The 23,671-nt window shown below is 36.2% G+C and overlaps 1 protein-coding gene across 1 annotated transcript in view; it reads right to left on the bottom strand.

Moving 5' to 3' along the window:
* Nucleotides 1-22,030: 22,030 nt before the first annotated feature.
* Nucleotides 22,031-23,671, bottom strand: part of LOC149528928 (Zn-dependent exopeptidases superfamily protein) — a 184,700-nt gene continuing 183,059 nt past the window's right edge. The window contains exon 14 of the mRNA XM_089811392.1: nucleotides 22,031-22,825. Within this exon, the coding sequence (XP_089667518.1) occupies nucleotides 22,491-22,825 (335 nt within the window). The 3' untranslated portion in view covers nucleotides 22,031-22,490. The remainder of the gene's footprint in view (nucleotides 22,826-23,671) is intronic.

Below are 23,671 nucleotides of genomic sequence, written 5' to 3'. Positions count from 1 at the left end.
CTTAATTATATTATAAATATACTTATTAAACATGTTATTGGTTTGTTTATAGATACAAATTTTAAGAGTGTAGTTAAGGAAGCAATTTATATTTTTGTTTGGTTCTAAAAAAAAAAAAATTGAAATTGTCTTGTATTAAGATCAAATATTATAAATTTAAATATCAAATGTTTTGCAATAAATTTGTTGACTATAATGTTTTGCAATTGTGATATCACTATCTACATTTAGTAGTCAGATTACAATTTTCACACATCATCAGATCATTTTAATCCACCATTTTGTAAGGAACATGTCTTCTACCTTGGGAGATGTAGGGTCAACAAAAGGTCCATTACAAATACATTGATCAAAAAATCCTAACTTAATTTTTTGTATGAAAACCTATTGTTATTTTCACACTGTATCTTAATGCATACATCCTTATCTAGTTAGTATCTTAGTATTGAAAACCTTAAGTCATTTATTTTGTACATTTAGCATTCAGCAATCATGAACTACCTGTTCTTGGGTATATGTTTTTTTGTCATTTTTAAAAACTACATTTGTAAGATTCAAACTTGGGTCATGTTAACCTTGATGATTTTTGGAAGAGAGTGGAACAAGGAAATAGGTCTCCTATTGTATAGAAGATTTTTGAAAGTGGGCTTCTTTGTGCATCTTGTTCTCTTGTGGCAATACAATGCATTGTTTTACCTCTAAAATATATAGTCCCTTATTATAAATATAATAGAGGAATTAGAAATTGGATGGCATGTCTTTTCAAAGAACACTTAGGTATGCTTATTGAAGATGACTTTTACTATGATACAATAATTGCATACCTAGAGTCCACAATAAATAAAATTTATGCATTAACACTATAGAATTCGATTAGTTATAAAACCTAAGAAGGGAAAATTACAAATTGTTGAAGTTACGTAAAAGATGTCACTTTGTTCAAGATTTTTTCAGACATCATTGTTTTACTTCCTAGATTGATGGGATATGAAAATGCTCATCACTTTGGTAAGTTTGTTATCTATTTATTATGATGATACATGTTGAGAATCTATTTAGTGACTATAATGGTATTATTAGTGCCAAGTTGCATGATCATATTACTAATTTTAAATTAGATCATAACTTCTATATGTCAACATTTCTTTTCTATTGTATTGCTAGCATGAAACCTTGAAGAGTTGTTTCAAGTGGAGCATTTGACAATCACACAAATTTAAAGTGGTAATCTACAATAGCAATGCATATTGATTTTAGCTCATAAAATGATTTTGAATAAATATTGCACGATCATATGATGGGCATGAACAAGCCTAGGCTATAGTATAGTATGTTGTTTTAGTTATATATGATGGGGGATGTCCCTCAAAGAGACTGGTATGCTTTCACTAATTCAACATTTTGTATGCATATTTTCAAAAACTTTTCCAGTTCTTTAAGCCATCTATGGACTTTGCTAGATCTACTCACATGTAGGGCTAGTAGAAGTGTGTGTATTTCATGCAATAGCCTTTGTAGTTTTTTTTTTAAATCACTCTTTCTTTGATATAATTTATTTCATGTTTCTCAAATCATTTGTTCTTGATTGATACATGACTTTATACCTACTTCTATATAGTTGCATAGTTTTAGTTGATCTCTTGGTACCTCCTTACAATTCTACTACGAGATATTTCATTAGCTAATAGGATTATATACTTCTCTTATTTTATTCTTTGAGTATGCCTGTCACTTTATATGATCAAAAACGTGTCATATGTTATACTATACCCTCTACAATCGCTTTAAATATACTCATTTTTTTTACATCTATTCTATTACGCTCATTTGTAGAAATATCTATTAGAATGACTTCTCTTGAAGGCTTATTAGGTCTATGATCACATCGTGCAAAGTATCTTTCTATACACTAGTCAAAAACCTATAATCCCATGCTATATAGCATCCCTTACCTTTGTTTATTTTTTCCTAATTTATACAGTTAGAGCACTAAATATAATTATCTACTTTCTTTTTAGTATACGAATTATTTGGACAAAATAACTAACCCCTTGAAACCACAAAAAATCCTTGTCACATTTGAGCATCACAATTTGTGGCACCAATCTTTGTATGCCTTCCTGACATCACTAATTTGAAGCACAAATTTGACCCCTTAACTCATTTGTACATCACATCCATTCCATTATCCTCTAACCCTAAGTCACATGCTATGTAAAAATATACATGCACAATGTGTGTGTGTGTGTGTGTGTGTGTGTGTGTGTGTGTGTGTGTGTGTGTGTGTATATATATATATATATATGTACATGACGTAGCTTATAGCTCGTTGCACATTTCTCTTTGTTCCTTTCAATTCCAATTGTTGTGTGTGATCCATTCTCTCAGCATATTGTGCAAAATTTTACCAAACAAGTATAATATAAATCATTTTGATCGACAAGTGATGCAGGAGCATCCAGAGGTATAAGGGCAATCCTGTGTCACCCAAAAAAAATGTACTTAGTCTTAGTTTCTGTTTCATGTCTTTACATTTTTGGATACCCATTTGGCTCAAATAAAGGTTCCAACTCTCATAGTTCAACTATCAGTGCATTTGAAAATCTCGAAAAAATAGGAGCATGCAATTTGGCCATCATTTTGGTGACCTAGAAGGTGTGACTTGGCCAGATGAATGTAATTGAGATTTAGAGCATTCTAGAAAAAGAATCAGGTCAAAAGGCCCCACGATTTGAAAGTTATTGCAATTTTTTGGGTTTTGGAGACCTCCTAAGAATGCTTCAAAGTCTGGTTTGGGGCATTAAATGACCTCGAAAAGGGCCAAAAAAAGGGGGACGAGCAAAGCTCGTCCATAGGGCTATAGAGCGCTTTGAGAGATTTCCAAAAATGTAAATGGTTCGTCAATCGGAGCTACGGTTCAAAAGTTATGCCTCCCAGAAGTTCGGCTACCATTTCTGGATTCTTCTAGATTTGCACCGACTTCTAACGCAGCTTTTGGAACCTTCTATTTTGTCGGTGGATGCCTACTAGCACTTTCTAGAATGTACTCCTAGTCCTTAACCCTCCGGGCTCTATTTAAGGAGATTTCTGGCATTGTAAAAGGCAGTTCGAGGTGGAGTTTGAGAGGAGGTGCTATAAGGAGAAATATTCTCCAGATTTATGCTATTGTAAGCCCTTAGGGCATGTTTTGAAGTTTATTTTCTCTGCACTATTTGTACTAGCTTATTTTCTCAGTTAATATAATTCCCCTTTTCTATTGTGTCCATTCTGTTGTTGGGTTGTGTCCCCATCAAGTGGTATCAGAGAGGGTTTTCCTGAGTGTGTAGACAGAGCGCCGACTGTGAGGCAGTTTGCACCAGGACTGTGTGGTTGTGGGTTTGAGTTAGAAGATGCCTCCACGAAGAGAGCGTGGCAGAAGGGCCAGAGCTATTGATCCTGAGGAGGTTAGAGCCCTCCAGAGATAGGTACAAGCATTGCAAGAGGAGCTTCGTAGAGGAGCAAATATTGCCACAGATGACAATAGTGAGGATGACAATGAAGAGGAAGTAATGGAAGTTGACGGGGAAGTTCTGAATCCTGTAGAGGAAAGGCTTTTTAGGGCCATTACTAGGTTTGGGAAAAGACCTACAATTGAAGTGGGTATATTTTCGGGAAATTTGAAACTAGATGAGTTGATCGATTGGATCAATGAACTAGAAGAATACTTTGAGTATGAGGATATAAGGGACCCAGATAGGGTTAGGTTTGCAAAGGCCAAACTGAAAGGCCATGCCAAAATCTGGTGGCAAGAGATTCAACTGGAAAGACTTAGAAGAGGAAAGGAGAAGATCACAAGATGGGATCGCATGGTGGACAAATTGAAGAAGCAGTTCATTCCTGTGGACTACGAGCTTGATCTGTTTAAGAAGATGCATGGGTTAAAGCAAGCAGGAAGATCAGTCCAAGAATATACAGAGGAGTTTTACCGACTCCTGATTAGAGCGGGGCATGTAGAAGCAAATAAGGAGAAGGTTGCTCGTTATATCAGTGGGTTACGACCTAGCATCCAGGAGGAACTAAGTCTGGTAAGAATTACCAACGTTGAAGAAGCATACCAGTTTGCCCTACAAGTTGAAGAGAAGCTGAGTAAAAGGTTTGAAGGAAGACAAAGAGGGCGCGGTCAAGGAGGAAGGGGAAGCGGTAGATCATCTGGAGGTCGCAATGAAACTCAAAAGAAAAATGAAGATGAGGGTACTAGCAGGAACCAGAGGAATGAGGGTTTCAACCGCTCCCGTGATCAAGACTTTGGAAATCAAAGAGGAAGAGGTAGAGGACGTGGACAAGGAAGAGGAGGCTTCCATGGTACCTGTTTCCATTGCAATGAAGAAGGTCATCGTGCCTTTGAATGCCCTCAACGACAAGGAAGGACAGATAGGAGAGCTGAGGGGCAAGCTAGGGTTGCTCATGTGGATGAGGATGCACAATCATCACATTCAGAGGATGCAGAAAGAGGAGAGGCCTTGGTAAATGAAAGAGTCCTACTAAGTGGTGAGAATGAACCAGGGCAACGGAGGAGTTAGTTCCGTACCAGATGCAAGTGTGAGGATAAATGTTGTGATGTGATCATTGATGGTGGTAGCACTGATAACTTGGTATCTGAAGAGATGGTCTCTAAGCTGAAGCTCAAGAGGGAGAAACATCCCCAGCCCTATCGGATTTCTTGGGTAAAAGATGATCATAAGGTCCTGGTAAGTGAACAATGTTTAGTAAAATTCAAAATTGGGAGTTACCATGATGAAGTTCTCTGTGATGTTATTTCGATGGATGTTTGCCATCTATTGTTGGGTAGACCATGGCAGTTCGATAGACATGCAAACACATACTCTCTGACAAAGGATGGAGTTCACCACAAATTGAAGCCCATGAAAAAGGAAGGTGAAAAGGTATGTAGCAGTGCTAGGATTTGTCTTGTTGAAGGAAGGAAGTTTTTAGATGGCATGAAACATCAGCGTATGTGCTATGCTTTGATTCCTAGGAAAGATAAAGAAGGTAGTAGTGAAATACCATTTGAAGTTTCAGATTTACTAGGAGAATTTGGAGATATTATCTCTGATAATGTTCCAGATGGATTGCCACCAGTAAGGCAAATCAGTCATCAGATAGATCTGATTCCAGAAGCTAGTTTGCCTAACAAGGCTGCTCACAGGATGACTCCTACTGAAACAGAGGAGCTAAATAGACAGGTTCAGGAGCTATTGAGGAAGGGCTTGATTTGAGAGAGCCTGAGTCCATGTGCAGTACTTGCACCAAAGAAGGATGGAGAATGGAGGATGTGTACAAATTCTCGAGCTATAAATAGGATAACCATCAAGTACCAGTTTCCTTTACCAAGGATGGATGATCTTATGGACTGCTTGAGCGGAGCTCAGTACTTCACAAAGATAGATCTGAAGAGTGGCTATCATCAGATACGGATTCGAGAAGGAGATGAGTGGAAAACAGCCTTCAAGACCAAGGAGGGTCTTTATGAGTGGTTAGTCATGCCCTTTGGATTGACGAACGCCCCAAGCACCTTCATGCGGCTCATGAATGAGGTACTTAAGAAGTTCTTGGGAAAATTTGTTATTGTCTATTTGGATGATATTTTAATTTTCAGCAAGACTTTGGAAGAACATGTACTACATATTCGTAGTGTCCTTGAAAGGCTAAGGGAAGAGAAACTGTTAATTAATCTAAAGAAGTGTGTCTTTGCAAAAAGGGAGTTAGTCTATTTGGGATTTGTTATATCACCTGAAGGTCTCAAAATGGATCCAGAGAAGGTAAAAGCCATCTTGGAATGGCCTACTCCAAGGTCTGCTACTGAGGTAAGATCATTTCATGGTCTGGTTAGTTTTTACAGGAAGTTTATTAAGAATTTCAGTGGCATATGTGCACCTCTAACTGATACAATAAGAGGGGATAGAAAAGAGTTCAAATGGACTGCAGCAGCTGCGAGAAGTTTTGAATTGCTAAAGAAGAAGGTGACTGAATAGCCTGTGTTGGCACTTCCAGATTTCAAAAAAGTATTGCAGGTGGATTGTGATGCTAGTGGTAGCGCTATTGGGGCTATATTAAGCCAAGAAGGTAAGCCTATTGCATATTTTAGTGAAAAATTGAATGATGCAAAGAAGAAGTATTCTGTTTATGATCAAGAGTTCTATGCAATAGTTCAGGCCTTAAAGAAATGGAGGCATTATTTATTGCCAAAGGAATTTGTTTTGTATACTGATCATCAGGCATTACAGTACCTAAATAGCCAAGGTAAATTGAATCAGAGGCATATGAAGTGGGTAGAATTCTTGCAGAGTTATACATTTGTGTTGAAGCATAGAGGTGGAAAATCTAACAGGGTTGCAGATGCATTAAGTAGGAGACAGTTGTTGCTTACAAAAATGCAGGTTGAAGTAGTTGGGTTTGAAGAACTCAAGAATTTGTACCCCGAGGATCCTGATTTTGCTGAAGCATGGAAAGCTTGTAAAGAACCTGTTGCTGTACATAGAACCAAGTGGTTAGACTATTTGATTCAGGATGGCATGTTGTTCAAAGGTAGTCAATTGTGCATTCCAAGGAGTATAGTTTCTGACCGAGATACTAAATTTGTGGGGTATTTCTGGCGGACATTGCGGAAGAAGTTGAGAACAGACTTGAAATTCAATTCCACGCATCACCCACAGACTGATGGCCAAACAGAAGTGGTAAATAGAAGTCTGGGCAATTTGCTGAGATGTTTAGTTGGAGATAAGCCCAAGGGATGGGATTTGATTCTACCACAGGCAGAGTTTGCTTATAATAACTCTGTAAATAGGAGTACTGGAAAATCACCATTTCAAATTGTATATGGAAATAGCCCAAGGACTGCACCAGAATTGAGGAAGATAGAACAAGGGGAGAGAACAAGTGCTGAAGCTGAGGAATTTGCTAAACACATCAAGCGTCTACATGAGGAGGTTCAAGCACACATTATCAAGATGAATCAAGAGTATAAAGCTAGGGCTGATGCAAGGAGAAGACATAAGGAATTCCAAGTAGGGGATCTTGTCATGGTGCACTTACGAAAAGAAAGATTTCTAGTTGGTACTTACAACAAGCTGAAAATGAAGAAATTTGGCCCCTGCAAAATTTTGAAGAAACATAACTCAGGAAATGCATATGAGGTGGAGCTGCCAAATGGTATTCCCATTTCTCCCATTTTCAACATTGCAGATTTAACAGAGTATCATGATGATGGTGCAGATGAGGAGCTGGTTTTAGAGCCATGTCCAATTCCTGCTTCTAAGAAGGAGGAGATAGAAGACATTCTAGATCATCGTGTGGGTAGGAGTACCAGAAACAGGCAGTATGAAGAGTATTTGGTCAAATGGAAAGGACGACCAATCGAGGACTCAACTTGGATTTCAGCAACTAAGGTTTCCCATTTGGGATTTCCTCTACCATCCATAAAGTGACAGGGTCACTTTTCAATCTACCCTGGGTGTCTGATGCAGGAGCATCCAGAGGTATAAGGGCAATCCTATGTCACCCAAAAAAAAATGTACTTAGACTTAGTTTATGTTTCATGTCTTTACATTTTTGGATACCCATTTGGCTCAAATAAAGGTTCCAACTCTCATAGTTCAACTATCAGTGCATTTGAAAATCCCGAAAAAATAGGAGCATGCAATTTGGCCATCATTTTGGTGACCTAGAAGGTGTGACTTGGCCAGATGAATGTAATTGAGATTTAGAGCATTCTAGAAAAAGAATCAGGTCAAAAGGCCCCACGGTTTGAAAGTTATTCCTAAGAATGCTTCAAAGTTCGGTTTGGGGCATTAAATGACCTCGAAAAGGGCCAAAAAATGGGGGATGAGCGAAGCTTGTCCATAGGGCTATAGAGCACTTCGAGAGCTTTCCGAAAATGTAAACGGTTCGTCAATCGGAGCTACGGTTCAAAAGTTATGCCTCCCGGAAGTTCGGCTACCGTTTCTGGATTCTTCTAGATTTGCACCGACTTCTAACGCAGCTTCTGGAACCTTCTATTTTGTCGGTGGATGCCTACTAGCACTTTCTAGAATGTACTCCTAGTCCTTAACCCTCCGGGGTCTATTTAAGGAGATTTCTGGCATTGTAAAAGGCAGTTCGGGGTGGAGTTTGAGAGGAGGTGCTATAAGGAGAAATATTCTCCAGATTTATGCTATTGTAAGCCCTTAGGGCATGTTTTGAAGTTTATTTTCTCTACACTGTTTGTACTAGCTTATTTTCTCGGTTAATATAATTCCCCCTTTCTATTGTGTCTATTCTGTTGTTGGGTTCTTGTCCCCATCAACAAGTCATGGGATTTAGTCGCACAGGAGTATAATTGTACCCTCAAATTCTTATTCATCCACCTTCAAAACCAAAAATTTCCACCATCTAATGAGTCATTAATATTTGATATTGAAAATTCTCTAATCTTATTTCATAACTCCCGTAAAACAAGATTTCCATCCCTCCCTTAAATCCATCCAGTCTTTGGAAATAACATTCTTGAACCAATTTCCTAAATTAAATGTATAGTCTTCATATGTTCCCACACAACATATAGTATATATTCCCTCACTAAGATTTGGTAGTTTTTTTTGGAAAAGCTTCATGTAAAAAATAAATTGCAAGGGAGGAATATTATATATTGACTGATGAATCTTTAATTCTTCAAAAATAGTCTTGTCATTAACTTTAAATATATTTCTAAAAGTATGGCTATGATTTAAAGGAACTATTATTATCTATAACATCTACTTCTTGTTACCAATTGTAGATAATTATGTTTATATCGAGCAAGGGATACCATCTAAGCTAAAAGTATGTGAATTTGAATTCTCTAATAAATGACAAAAACTCAGTTGACAACATCATTATAAAAATTTGAATTTGATAAAGAAAAAGAGGATACATGAGAGGGTAACTCAGAACAGAGCATCTCTGACAATGAAGGTAATCAGATTGTGTCTAGGGGGGGTGTTAAAGACAAAGATAACTTAATTGATGAACCAGTTACTATGAAGGATGTGGATCATATGGTTCAGGCTTCGACTACTGCTACGGAGACTGGGTAACAACATAAGGAGGATCCAGTCTAGCAAGAAGCTCCTGTTGAGAACAGAGAGGAGGTCTAGATGGATAGGGAGGAACAAATGGAAAAGGTTGGTTCCCCTCTATATGAGAGTACTGATGACTTTTGTGACTCACCGCAAAGGGACAACAAGCTTTCCTTCTTACATTCTGCAAAGCTCAAAGCGGACTCTATTCTCCAAGTTGATTCTTGGATCTACAATGAAATTATGGGGCTGAAGAAGAAAGTGGAAATAATGCAACACAACCAGGATGTTGATCGGGCCATAATTAATCACTTGGAGGTACAAATGGGAGATATCCCTAAAAAACTTAAAGATTATGAGTTAAATCTTAGAATGCTCATCAAGGAAAGTGGTACAAAAATGGAGCAGATAACATCAAACATTTGTGCCGCTGCAACTAGCCTTGGAAAAAGAGTAAATGAAGATACTATTTCTTCGGAGGGCCCGAGTAAGAGGACAAGCCAGAGTTCGAGGAAGAAAGCCTTGCAAGCTGCTGTGAATTCGGTTGCCAACTCCATTTAGAACACTGTTACGGTCGGGAAGGAGGCTGTCAAGATGATTATGCATCTGCAATAGAAGCTTTGGGTCTTCTGTGTTGTTTTCGTTTATGTATACATCCTTTTTCTGGTCTATGATTTTGGTTCTGGTTTCTGGTTCTAGTTCTATTTTTTGGTAAAACTTTATTTCAAGTTCCAGGTCCTTGTAAAACCTGGATACATTTATTGAACATGTTGCTAGTGGTTTCAGGTCCCTGTAAAACTTGATTTTCCTTATGCTTTTAAATAGGTTTCAAGACTATTTCTGGTGGTCTTAATTGCCAATCTTTCTTATTTTTGTTAAGAGGGTTTTGGGGCCCCTTAAAAACTTGCTTTTACCGTAATCTAAAACATCATTATAAAAATCATGTATGCAAGCTACTTGCTAAGGAATATACTGAAACGTTATAAAAATCATGCTTTCAGGGTATTGTTATAGTGACCATTCTATTTTTTTCAATGGTTGATATTGACCCAAGCATCTTCAATTAGAAATTTCGGCATGTTGAATGACAGTTTCGCAAGAACCAAACTTCACAGGGAATGGCTCCTTGGTAAATGCCATATTTATGGCTAAAACAAAACTAGCTTCCAATCATACCATATCTCTGAAACAACTCAATTTCAACTATAAAATTGTCAGCTTAAAGATCATAACACAGAGCTTTGGTTCTAGAAGAATGCAGTGAAAAAATTGCAAAGTCTTCTATAGATTCAACTATTATGGATATGGAATGTCAAATTTTTGGGTTTGAATCAAACATGTCCGGAATAACAAATTTGGAATATCAAAAAAAATTGGGTTTAAACCAAATGGTTCCAAATAAAATTCAAAAACCATATTCTAGATTTAAAGTTCTAGAATTCAAAATCCAAAATTTCAAATTCCAATTCCTAAATCATGTTCCAGCAACCAATGGATCGTTGGGGTGAGCAAGGATAAATGGAGAGTACAATCCACGTCATAAAGGGAAGATGACATCGTCTTAGAATGTGTGTAAATGCCCACACTGGAAATGGAGAAAAAGGGAGACACTTTTTTTTTTTATTCAATTTCATTGTAAAAGAGGGGGATTAGTAGTCAAAATAAGTTCATCTTTTTTTTTTGGATTTGTCTAGGAAGAGGCGTAGCCAGCAATCCTTGCAAATTTTTAGTAGGGGTTGCAAGAGGATTCAAAAACTAATTTTGTAGAGAATCATGGAAGAAAACTGAATTTATTATTACTATTATTATTTTGACAAAGTTGGTTATATATATAGGTGAGAGTGGAACTTAAGACCTCCTATATGGAGGTCACTATTTTGAGAACACTATTTACTTTAGTTTAAGTGCACTCTCCTTATATAAAACTCTATGTAGAGGATAAAAATAATTTTAAGAAAAATGTCTTTTTGTTATAAAAAAAATTTTAAATTATTTAATAGTTTTCAAATATTATAATATAGTTTATTAGATTAAATTTTGTATTTTAACTATTCATCTACATTGTATATTTTTCAATAAATAATTACATTTAGATTAAATATCTAATTAATTTGATTAAAGTCTTTAAATATTGTTTTTTATGGGTAATATTAAATATTATATTAATCAAAATAAAGTTTTTATAATCAGTTTGCCACCTAGTCACATGGATGGTAGACCATATACCATCAAGAAAACAAATCCAATAATCAAACCAACGCCAACTTAGTTTCCCACCATCCACAAACAAGGAGAAACTTCCAATGCACTCAAGCACCAAAAATAGCTATACCCATCAACCCAGACTGCAAAATCAGACAGACCTGGCAAACCAAAAGATAACCTTCGAGGGGTATTTACAATAAGGAAAGGACACATGAGCAAGGATATTAGACACTGAACCAAGTGGCATCTTTCTCCCTTGTAAAGTTAGGAATGCCACCACCTTTTTCCTTGAGAGCCACCCCATGATCGCAACCAATCTTCTAGCGATCCTTCAACAATGATACATCTATTTTGAGGTAGAAATTTTCTTTGATGGCTCACCATATAGAAGGATTTTACTACTTTCAAAGAAAGAACCACTAACAAGACCCCTTTGATATTTCAAAAAGTACAATCACTGAAAATCACCTTTTTCACCAAGGCTAACGCATGCATGTACTTTGAGTGAATCATTATAGAGTAAGTGTAAGCCTCCGCTAAATCTAATCAGTGCCCATCAAATCAACCTCGAAGAATACTTGAGTGAAACTTTCATGTCCATGATTAAAAATTATTGGACATTGAAGGGGTACGGTGGGAACTCAAACTCATTTGGATCAATCCCCCAAAAATCTTCAAAGAGTTCAATGTTAGTTTTATAGGCACCAAACTTTGAAAGTTTATCCACGATGTCATTCACATCCCTTAGAACATGAGAAATTTTGAAATCTTCAAACCTTTCTAACAACCTTTGGATTTTCTTAATGTGTTCATCAAGGTTCTAAGCCTCTAGCTTCCCTTTCACTATACCATGAACAATCACCTGTGAATCACCCTCAAGGCGGATCTTAGGCACCCCAATTTTCAACCCAAGTAGGATTTCTTCAATTGTATCTAGGAATTTTTTTTTATTGTTGGTGTCATTTGCAATCTATTTTGAAGACATTGCCACAATGCTTCCATCATTTCTTCAAGCCACTGCTCGAACTCCAAAGACCCCTAGATTCCCTATAGGAACCCTGTCAGAGTTAATCTTAATCCATCTAGATTGTAGTGGATTCCATTCAGTTTTTGACTTTTTTAGCTTCTAGGGATTAGCCCCCCTCCCAAGCCCATTAACGAGTCTGAAACTAATAAGCAAACATTTCTTTTGGATCAAAGAATTTGATCGATTAACAGGAACTCATTCTGGATTAATTTTAGAGGTCGCTATTGAGACCAATTCTACAATTGTTCTATCCAAATTGTCAAGGAATTTGGAGTAGTCTACTTCCTTGTTTTGGAATATCATTTTATTTCATTCATTCCATAGGGCCCATAAAATGTTAGAAGGTAGGATGTTCCAGATAGCTGGAAAGGTAGAAGTCTCATATTTTATTGGTCATTGATGATATCCATTCTTTAATTCTCTAAGGTATTGGCCCTTGCCAATTTAATTTTTTTAAATGGGCTCCTAGACTGCTTTTGCTTAGTCATAGAGTAGAAATAAGTGATAAGTGATTTCTTTCTCCTTAGAACATAGGACATGCCTGAATGGTCCAGCAAAACCAAATCGTATCAGTCCTTTTCCAGTCAAGCTTCACCCATTGCCTGCTAACCATGTGAAGGTACCTGCCTTGGGCATGCATGAATTTGTGCCCACATAGGTTGTTTTCCTATTCAATTTTCCTTTGATTATTTTCCAATGGTGAGTAGCCAACCTTGACCGAATATTCTCCATTTTTTGATCCACACCACTTGATCACATCTGGCCCTATAGATCCATAACCTACCCTGCTCCTTAGGATTCCTTTGAGCCTTGTTTGATCCTCCACAGACAGACCCAATCTGGCAACATTCTTCCAAACCACACCTTTACCCATTTGATTTGAGACATGCTCAATGAATTCTCTAACCTTCACTCCTCAACTTCTGGTAATAGCTTCAATAATATTGTTTGCTATTTCTCTCTCCAGCACCTGGAAGCCTTACCAAGAATCCTTCCAAAAGTCTTATTTTGCTCCATTACCTACTTGTCAAATGATGTCGTCTATGGTGAGACTTCCACAGCTAATCAGGATGTTCCAAAGTGTGGATTCTCTTGGTGGATTATCTATATTAATAATCCTATCATCCTCTTAGCTGTCTAGATATTTTGATCTTAACACTTGGACCCACGTCTTAGCCAAATTTGTTTATAATTGCCAAAGAATCTTAGCACCTAGTGTTGTGTTGAGAATTTGTGTGGGATTTATCCCAGTTGAGGCCACGTTGTAGTTATTTAACACATTTTTCATCGTACTTTTCTCTTCCATTGTGGCTAGGCCAAAAAAACATGTATCATCAATGAATTACGAGTGGGGCGTGGCTTTCAAGCCCTTTGTAATGTGTATCCCTTCCCACTACCCATTTTTCCTTCTCCTTTGGATTTCTTTCCCTAAGACTTCTGCTAGGAGTACGAAGAGAAATGGTGAAATATGGTTACCTTGTCTTAACCCCCGTGATGTGGAGAAAATGCCTTGCAGGCTATCACTAACCAAAATAAAAATGTGATAATACATAGTCATACCCACAATCCACTTCACCACACCTTCACAAAATCCAAATTACCTCATTCTTTTTCCTAGAACCCTGTCTACTTAGCATAGTCCTTCCAAATCTCAAGTTTCAATATCATGTATCTTCTTTTGTGAATTCGAGCGAAATGAATAACTTCATGCGCAACAATAATCCCATCAACAATTTTTCAATTAGGGGTAAAGTTGCTTTGTTCAAGGAAATGAGCTTGTTGAGAATTAATTATAATCTATTTGCCACAATCTTAGATATAATTTTATATACAATATTAAACAAGGAAATCGATCTAAATTCCTCATAAGATGTGAGCTTCTCCTTCTTGGGGACAAGAGTCACCATTATGTTGTTGAAATTTCTTGGGATGAATCCATTTTTATGTGATTCTTCAACTATTGATAATGGTTCTATGTGTAACATTAAAAGCACACTTGAAATTTCTCAGGACCTAGAGACAATTTATCACTTCCCAGGTTGAAAACAACTTGCATCAACTCTTCCAAGGAAATCAGCTTCATAAGCCTCTTATTGTCGTCCCTTGACACTAATTCCAAAATTACTTGGAGGATCTCCTCTTGTTCTTGATTCCTATCTTCATTGTTTGAACACCACAAATCCAAAAAGAAAATTATTGCTTTGTGATTGATGGCAACAAGATCTTCATATACTATTCCATTCGAATCAGTGATTGAGAGAATTATATTTATGGATTTTTGAGATTTAACCGAGAAATGAGAATTTTTTGTATTTTTTTCGCCTTCCCTTAACCATGTCTCTCTAGACTTTTTCTTCCAATAGACTTCTTCTCTTAGAAGAATTTCCTCATATCTTCCCATAAGATGTTTTCTATAACATAATCTAATTCATCCATACCTTCTAACATTACTTTGCAATTTAAAGCTTCCAGGTTTGCTTTCAATTTCATGTTTTCCTTTGAAGATGTCACCAAAGCATTCCACGTTCTAAGTTTTCAGGAGTTGCTTAATGCACTTAAGCTTTTCAAAGAATTTGAAAGTCACGTTTCCTTCCTTTAAGGGGGTTGATTTCCACCATTCCTCTACCATTTTCATGAACCCATCTACTCTAAACCACAATTTTTTTGGAATTTAAAGGGACACCTTGCTGGGAGGCCATCCTTGTGAACTAATAAGGATACTAGAAAATGGTATGATCGAAAGATGTCTAAAGTATCTACTTCAAAAATTAGAGATAATGAGTTTCAATTCCCTGCTAAGAAAAATCAGTCCATTTTTTATGTTATGTTTGAGAACCATTTTTTCTACTATGTTTGAGAACCCTTGTCTTCTATCTACCCATGTGAAGAGATTGCCTTTGGACTCCACGTCCCAAAATTTGTTGGATAAGACAAATTCCTTAAAGTCCTTTTGAAGTTGACTGATCTGAGAATGACCCCCTCTTTTTTCATTAGGGGAGAGAGTCATGTTAAAATCTCCAGCTAAAATATTTGGCCCCGAGTTGTGATTGTTGACAAAGGCTTTTTTTTTTCCCAAATTCATTGCTTATCTCTTGTTTGAGTGGGCCCATAAACATTGAACAATATCCCTACAAAGTTTATTGTCAAAGCATTGAAGACACTACTTCCCAAAATCTTGATTTCAATAATGGATCTAGCTTCATTATCCTTGGATTCCATGAGATCCCAAGTCCACCTGAAGCCCCTACTGCATTCAAGAAATAACCCATCCAATGTTGTTGCCCCCCAGATATTTTGTTCACATCAACCTCCAATAGTTTGGTTTCTTGCATACATACCACATCTGCTTTTTCCTAATCCAAGCCCTACCACATCTGCTTTTTCCTGATCCAAGCCATGCTTGATCAGAGGCTTTTTGCTAGAGGCCAGAGGCATTGTAGTCCCTGACATTCCAAGTTAATAACTTCATTGTACCTTGGGAGAGACTATGTCCCTCCCTAATCTTAACTTAGTCTGGGCTTTCGAATTCCCAACATTTTTCGGCAATTATACCATGTTCTTTCTTCCTCCTTTTTTATTGCATGTGCCTAATTTGGTTGATTTATTCTTAGACTATTTTATGGCTCTCTTTTCCTCAATCCCAATTTCATCTTAAATCCCTAAGGGGTCTTTCTCAAAGCCACTCTCATCCTCTAGAGTTCCCACCCATTCCAACAACGCCTCTTGATCTGATAGATCTTTGGATGGGGATGCTCCATCACATGGACAAGATGTTGACCCAATAAAGATTTGTCTAGCTTCCCCTAGAACCCTAGAGTTGCTAGTCTTTTATCCAAACTTTTCTCTAATGATTACTGAGGCCACCTTGAACTAAGGGGTCTCCTTGTCCTTCGAATGCTCTAAGTATTCCATTAAGATCTTTAGGATTAGAGGTTGGTGTATTGGACTCATTTGGGCCTCCTCATTCTCTAAATCTACTTCCCATGTTGTTTCTTCAAGGTTTTGGTTATGTATATCCCGTTTGTCATGATTCTCCATGTTCAGTAATTTTGATTCCATGGCCCTGTCTTCATTAGCTCTACCTTTTTTTTGGATTGAGAAATCTTGTTCTAAATGCCCCCATTCTTTACATGCTTTACATTTTTCTATTAGCTCCTCAACCTAGATTTCCTTCCTCCATAGCCCTTCGAGGGTTCTAATCTCTAACCTTCGGCAAGAGCATATGTGATTTCCATAATATGCATATCTGAGCGTAAATACTAATATCTTCTTTAGCAATCACTTCATCAGTCTTAATGAATTTGCCTAGTTTATTTCCGATGCATTCAAATATTTCTTCAAACCAATATTCGTGGGGCGAGTTAAAATGCAAGAGAGCAAAAAATAGAAAATCTGAAACTAATTGTTTTCCAGCCAATGCTTACTTTGATAAAGAATGCAAGAGGGCTAGGAGAAACCTAAGGGAGTCAAATAAAACTAACCTTGACATTAAGGCCTACAAACAAATCCTAAAGAAGAAAAAAATCGATTTTATGTTCACAAGGAGAGAGGAGCTAATTTTCTTGGGCAGAAAATAACCCCAAACGTTTTTGGAAAGAACTCCAACCAAGGAGAAAGAAAACTGAAAATAATATTACTTCCACCCAATGGTTTGAATATGCTAAGAAACTTTATGAACAAGAGGGTGGAGTGGGATAGCCACCTTTGGTCAACGATGCTACAAATCTTTTCACTATGCAAGAGATAGAGACAAGAATTAAGAAATTAGGTGGAGGTAAAGCAAAAGACCTTGTTGCACTTCAAGCAGAATATCTGAAGTGGGGTACGAAAACTCTTGCACCGCACATCACTGAAATCTTCAACAAAATCTGCCAAGAAGGGTTTCTGAAATATTGGACAATCAGCATTGCAATACCACTTTTTAAGAGTGGTGATGTTAACAATCCCTCCAATTACAGGACTATAATGATCAATCCCCTCTTTGCTAAACTTTTTGGCAGCATGATAGAAACTAGGATCAGCAAATGGGCAGAAGAAAACCATAAACCTTCTAAAGGGCAAGCTGGTTTTAGGCCAAAGCACTCGACAATGGATCACTATATCACTTTGAGGCACATTATTGAAAAAGAGTGGGAGAAAAAGGAAGAGGTTTTTTGTTGCTTTGTTGACTTTAAAAAGGCTTTTGACACCGTCCCAAGAGACAAGCTTTGGTTCAGGATGGAAGAATTGGGGTTTCCTATGCATCTCGGAGCTACTGTTCATAAGATGTACGAAGAGGTGAAAGTCAAAATCAGAACTTCAAATGGCATTTCAGAATGTTTTAGGAGCGATATTGGGGTCAAACAGGGCTACCCTCTATCTCCTACTTTGTTTGGTTTATATATTGACAAACTGGAAGAGTGGTTAAACATGCAAAAGGGTGAAGGCATTCAACTAGGTGAAATTGTTATAAAGCTGCTCCTATATGCGGACGATCTCATTTTAATTGCCAAATCTGCCTGTGGTTTGCAAGATCATCTATCTTCTCTTGAGCGCTTTTGCAAAATGGTGGGGATGCAGGTCAATATAAGCAAGACTAAGGTTATCATTTTCTCTAATAATAAAAAATAGCATCAACATGAATTTCATTACAATGGAAGTGTTCTTGAAGAAGTTGCGAAGTATAAATACCTTAGCATCGATTTCAACAAAAAACTAAGTTGGTCTAGCTCCAAGTATAAAAGGACATTAGGTGGGTGGAAGGCTTTTTATGCTCTTCAGAATAGGTGTCGTGAAGCGGAGTTGTGGGATTGGAAAACTATTCAAACCTTGTTCGATCTTCTTGTGCTGCCAATTGTTCTTTACGGGTGTGAATTATGGGCTAGCAACACTACTATAGCACAATGGAAACAAATCGAAGGAATCCAAAAGCGCTTGATCACAAGCAAGTTTAAAATCAAAAGCATTGTTCCATATGATATCATGCTAAGTGAAATGGGGGCTGCTCCTATTGAGGCACTTGCTATGGTTCACCTTCTAAGCTATTTAAGGAGAATCGAAAAAATGGAAGAGGATAGATGGCCTAAAGTTGTCTTTAGTGACACACTATGTAAACGAAAAAGGACATGGATGCAACAAAACATCAAATGGATGAGTAAATGCAATATTCAATTCAATATGTGCCCCACAAATAATAAAGAAATAAAGGTCTTTGTTATGGAGAAATTCTACAAGAGAAATTGGGGAAGCGAGATTGGAAGAAACTATATTATATAAATGAGTTCAACCCCACTTGTGATCAACTCCTAAAAGAGTACATAGGAGCCAACATTTCTTGGAGGGCTAAAATTCTTATTGCGTAGCTGAGAACTAACTCTCACCAACTTCGTTGTGAGACCAGGCGTTGGAAGAGGCCAAAGGAGGCTTGTAAAGAGAGAATTTGCAGATTCTGCAATTTTGGGAAAGTGGAAACTGAACAGCACCTTATTTTAAAATGTGGGGCCTACAAGGATAGCAGAGATAAATTTGCAGATATTATATGTGACAGTTCTTCGCATAACCTATTCAACGAAGAGTACATTGAGCAATTGGGGGGACTCATCATCATCCTACACAAGAAGCGAACAGTTCTACTTAAGTTTGCTTGAGTTGTCTTGTGGTCCCATAGGCTATTTTTAGCCTTGTGGACATTAAAATTTTATCTATCTATCTATCTATAAGCGGACTCATAATCGTATCTCTTCCATAGGTTCCTTCTTCAGATTGAAATTTAGGATCCAATAGTTGATGTAGAAACCAACCCCATCCATAAGGAAAGGACCAACAAGTAGAATTGGATCATTTTCCATGATAGACCCAGTGGTGATTAGATAAAAGCCATTTGGTAGGGTTTTAATCGATATGTGTTCTCCCCATTCCAGATCGACCCACTTCCAAATTTTTTGAAACGTCGGCCATGCTCTACCCCATTCCATAAAAAAAGCTCTTTCTTTCATCATTTGTCTAGTGGCTTTGTATGCATCCAATTCAATACTTATGTTGACCGCTTTCCCACCAAAGGTTGAGAATTTATTTTTAGGGTTGTGTCCTATGTCTTGCTTTTTTCCTCCAGACCATTTTCTCCTTTACTCTAGATCTCCTTTTCACATTGTTAATTATACTCGCACTCCCCCATTTATTCTGATCTGGATCTTTATTATCAAATTTTTGAACTCCAATTGGATCACCTCCATGATTTTCCATGCCATGGCTACTTCAGATTTGAGTACCCATCGTGTCTATCTGCTTATCTGTTCTCTGTTGTGGGCTTGTTTCACTCCCATTTTTCTCCAAAACTACCATCTCCCTTGTGCATCCAAGTTCTGATATGTCTGCCTAAATGGCCCTAGTGCCAACTCTATTGTTGCCCCTACCTGCAATCCCACGCGCTTACTATTTACAAGTATGTCGTGTATAGACTTAGGAGGCAAAAAGTCTTTATATATTATCAATATTAAAGTTGTAGATTACAGAAAACTCACAAGAAATGTTTACGACCACATTCTTGAATACATCATGAAGGATTGGTCATCTATAGAATCAGTTTTTGAGATTCTATTGAAGCGTTTATTTAACATCTTAAATAAAAAACTCATGAAGTTTTTGGAGGACAAAAGAAAGGATGATTAAAACTATACATTATTAATGTTGCTCATTTTTGAAAAACAATTTATTTATATCATACATCATTATTATTAAGGGCAATTTGAACTTTCTCCATTTTTTAACCCTTTTTAAAGCCTATTAGTATTATTCAAATATATTTTTCTATTAGTTTAACCATTGCACCTCCCCCTTTTGGTGCAAGTGCTAGCTATATATTCTCCATATCTCACGTCTCCAATTCTATCATGTTGTAATTGTAAAGTCCCTGTCACTCTAATCTACATATTAGCTAAGCAAATCCCTTTCATAGCAAACTATATCTCATTTGTAAATTCCTTGCTACTTCAAGGATATGTTTGGTGACTTTCCTCTTATTTATGGTCACCCATTAAACTTTGATTAATATCCTTATATGACGCCCATATTAACTTCATGTAATGTCCTCTATCTCAATGAATTTTAATGCAACTCAAGAATAATCTATTTGGTTTGTATTGGGTTTCCAAATGCCCCCATTCTTTACATGCTTTACATTTTTCCATTAGCTCCTCAACCTAGATTTCCTGCCTCCATAGCCCTTCGAGGGTTCTAATCTCTAACCTTCGGCAAGAGCATATGTGATTTCCATAATATGCATATCTAAGCGTAAACACTAACATCTTCTTGAGCAATCACTTCATCGGTCTTAATGAATTTACCTAGTTTATTTCCGATGCATTCAAATATTTCTTCAGACCAATATTCGTGGAACAAGTTATATAAGCGAAATCATAATGGTATCTCTTCCATAGGTTCCTTCTTCAAATTGAAATTTGGGATCCAATATTTCATGTAGAAACCAACCCCATCCATAAGGAACATGGTCTTTTACTTAAGATTTCAATATAATGTATTTGTTAAAATATTTTATCTATATTAATATTAAATTACTAATATACTTGATTAAGATTATTGTTAAAATATTTCTATTATTAATAAAAAAATTATATGATAAATATTATTTATTTATTTTATTATTTAATATTTTCATATTATTCTTTTAATTTTATTAGTACAAAATAATGTTTGATTTAAACTTATCTAGTAATTATATAATAATTATGTATTATTAGTCATTTAAAATATAATATTTAATTTTTATAAGAGTTTAATATTATGCAATATTCATTAAATTCTCCTGTTCAGTAAGGACAGTGAATTATTCGATACTCAGTAATATTCTAATGGAAATCAATAATAATATTTTTGGTCCCCACACCTAAGATGATGAGAGAAAATAAGTTAAGGAACCCATAATAGGTTCACCAAGAGCACGAGAGTAACCGAAGATACAAACTTAAGATATGATCTGAGGCCAACATATATATAGACATCAGAGGTCGTGGATATAACAATTACTATAAAGGAAATGAAGATTGCTTCAAGTAAAGGCAATTCAAAAGTTGACAACTGATCCTAAATCCAACGGAGAATATTTCACTAAATGTTTTTTATAGTATCCTACTATCCACCATGATTGATGACTCTGATGGCAAAAGAAAATTGGAAACATTTCATGCGAAGGCATTAACTATTCATGACTTCTAAAAGATAAATTAGCACAAGGTAAAGAAAGATTAATACTTATTTCTTGATAAAGTGTAATTTCTCTTATGGGTAGGTTATCTTAAGTTTTCAAGATATCGGACATGAGTATGCTTTATCATAAATTAGATTACAGCATCGATCACAGAATTTCATAAACAGACAGGATTATTTTTTCTTTCTAGATACTAATATTTTTTTTCCAAGTGCCACAGTTCCTACTTGCAGATCAACAATCATAGTTAAGGATAGGCAGAAATAAGTAACAGCTTACATTGAATATATTCAAATTGAGCTGTGTTTTAAGTGGCAGTGTCCATTACAAACCACACTAGTATCAAATGGTTTTGGGTACTGTGAGCTTCATACAGTTCAAATGAATAACCACCCCTGGAATTTGGCACAACTTTGCAAATTTATTAATATCCTCAGAATGTACAGCCATCATGAGAAAAAGAACCAAAGTTTTCCTGAATTTAAAAAGCAATGTTGCAGAATAATATGCGATTTTCAACAGCAATGATACCAAGGATTATAATTTATCATAGATAAAAAGAACTTTTACATTTGCACCATAAGTTGCTTATGATCAATATAATAACAACTTAAGAAGAGTAAAATGATACAAGGAAATGTTTGGAATGGATTTGACTCTCCCAACCTCATAAACATAAGCAATTTGTCCATGGTTGCGAAGTGAAACAAAATCCAGTATAATCTTGGGAATTCATAATAAGAATAATTTGAACTCTCGATAGAGCATAACATGTTCTGTTCAGGCTTTCATGCATCTAGAAAGTATCTCGATAACATAAGATAAATAGATTCACTTGCAAAATGATTGCAGAGGAAAATAACTTTTTCCAAGCAAATGCTTGGACTGGTTTTGTTATATACCAGAAGTCCTATGAAGAGCCTTTTGAACATGATTTCTGCATCAAAACTGCTTCCAAATTTTGTAATCTTTAGACATCGAACAGTTAAAATCTGACACTCAGACTACTCAGGTATGATAATGTATAGGGTGACGTCGATTTACCAAACAACACACACCAATCCGGAAGCTTTTCTAGTATTCGAGCCACTTTAGGTGTAATGGTATTTAGATCTGTTCTCAACTTTATAAGATCATTTTCTTTATTCTGATGTGATCGAGTTGACAGATTTGTCGAGTTATGATGCCAGAGTAGCGATAGAACGAACTTTGTGGGTCCACCCTTGTTGCTGACAAATTGAATAGTATGCCACCCATCAACTCCATCAATGTCCCCCTCAGGAACCAAAGTTTCATGTATATCCATCACATGAGAAGAACCTATACATGTCAAGAATAATTATATAATCCAAGCTTCCAACCAATGCTAACAAAGATATAATTTAAGAATAAATGAGACCTTAGTTTCAAATAGAATGAAAAGGATGATGCTTTTGTGTATTACATAGACTTTTTCAATAAGAATTAGGTCTTACAAATCAGAACAGAAAAAAAAAGATTCTATTATATACATTCTTATGGTTTCCTTCTGGTTCCCAATTTTCTAGTAACTATTGATCATAAGCTTTTCATATACATTAGAACTTTCATATCGGGTACGGATCAAAGAGTGTACAAGAATCAATGTAATAACAATCAAGTAGACTTCAATAAACAATCCTCGCATAGATAATAGAAGGGATAAGGGGAATCAATATGCTATGGAAGGCCTTTTCTAGATTTAAATATCCATACTCAATATATTGGACATAACACACAGTAGTCCATCACAACTTCACTAAGAAAGCATATAGTAGCCAAATCAAAATGTGATTAACAGAACAAATATCATCTTCATGCTCAATACCAGAAAGGGAAAGAGTTGCATATCATTGAGTGCATAATCCTTGAAAAATTTGCAATAAGATTGAATTAATGTTTTTAATAATGTCCATGAGGGCAAACAGTCTATGGGACCCACATATACCCAGCAAAAGCAATAATAAGCACGAGGAGCCAACAACAGAAAAGCCTGAAGACACTGCATGTACTTTGATTGACTACTCCAATTTCTTTACTATGTCCAGATACAGATTTTTAACCATAATTTGCAGAGACAATGATCAAATGTTTTTTTTTGTTAAAATATACTTTTAAGTTTCTATAGCATTAATCTGTTCATTAAGT

The sequence above is a fragment of the Cupressus sempervirens genome, chromosome 11, assembly GCF_028749045.1.
Source record: "Cupressus sempervirens isolate cs-2001-9-10 chromosome 11, ASM2874904v1, whole genome shotgun sequence".
Classification (NCBI taxonomy): domain Eukaryota; kingdom Viridiplantae; phylum Streptophyta; class Pinopsida; order Cupressales; family Cupressaceae; genus Cupressus; species Cupressus sempervirens.
This window is presented reverse-complemented; position numbering and strand designations above follow the sequence as displayed.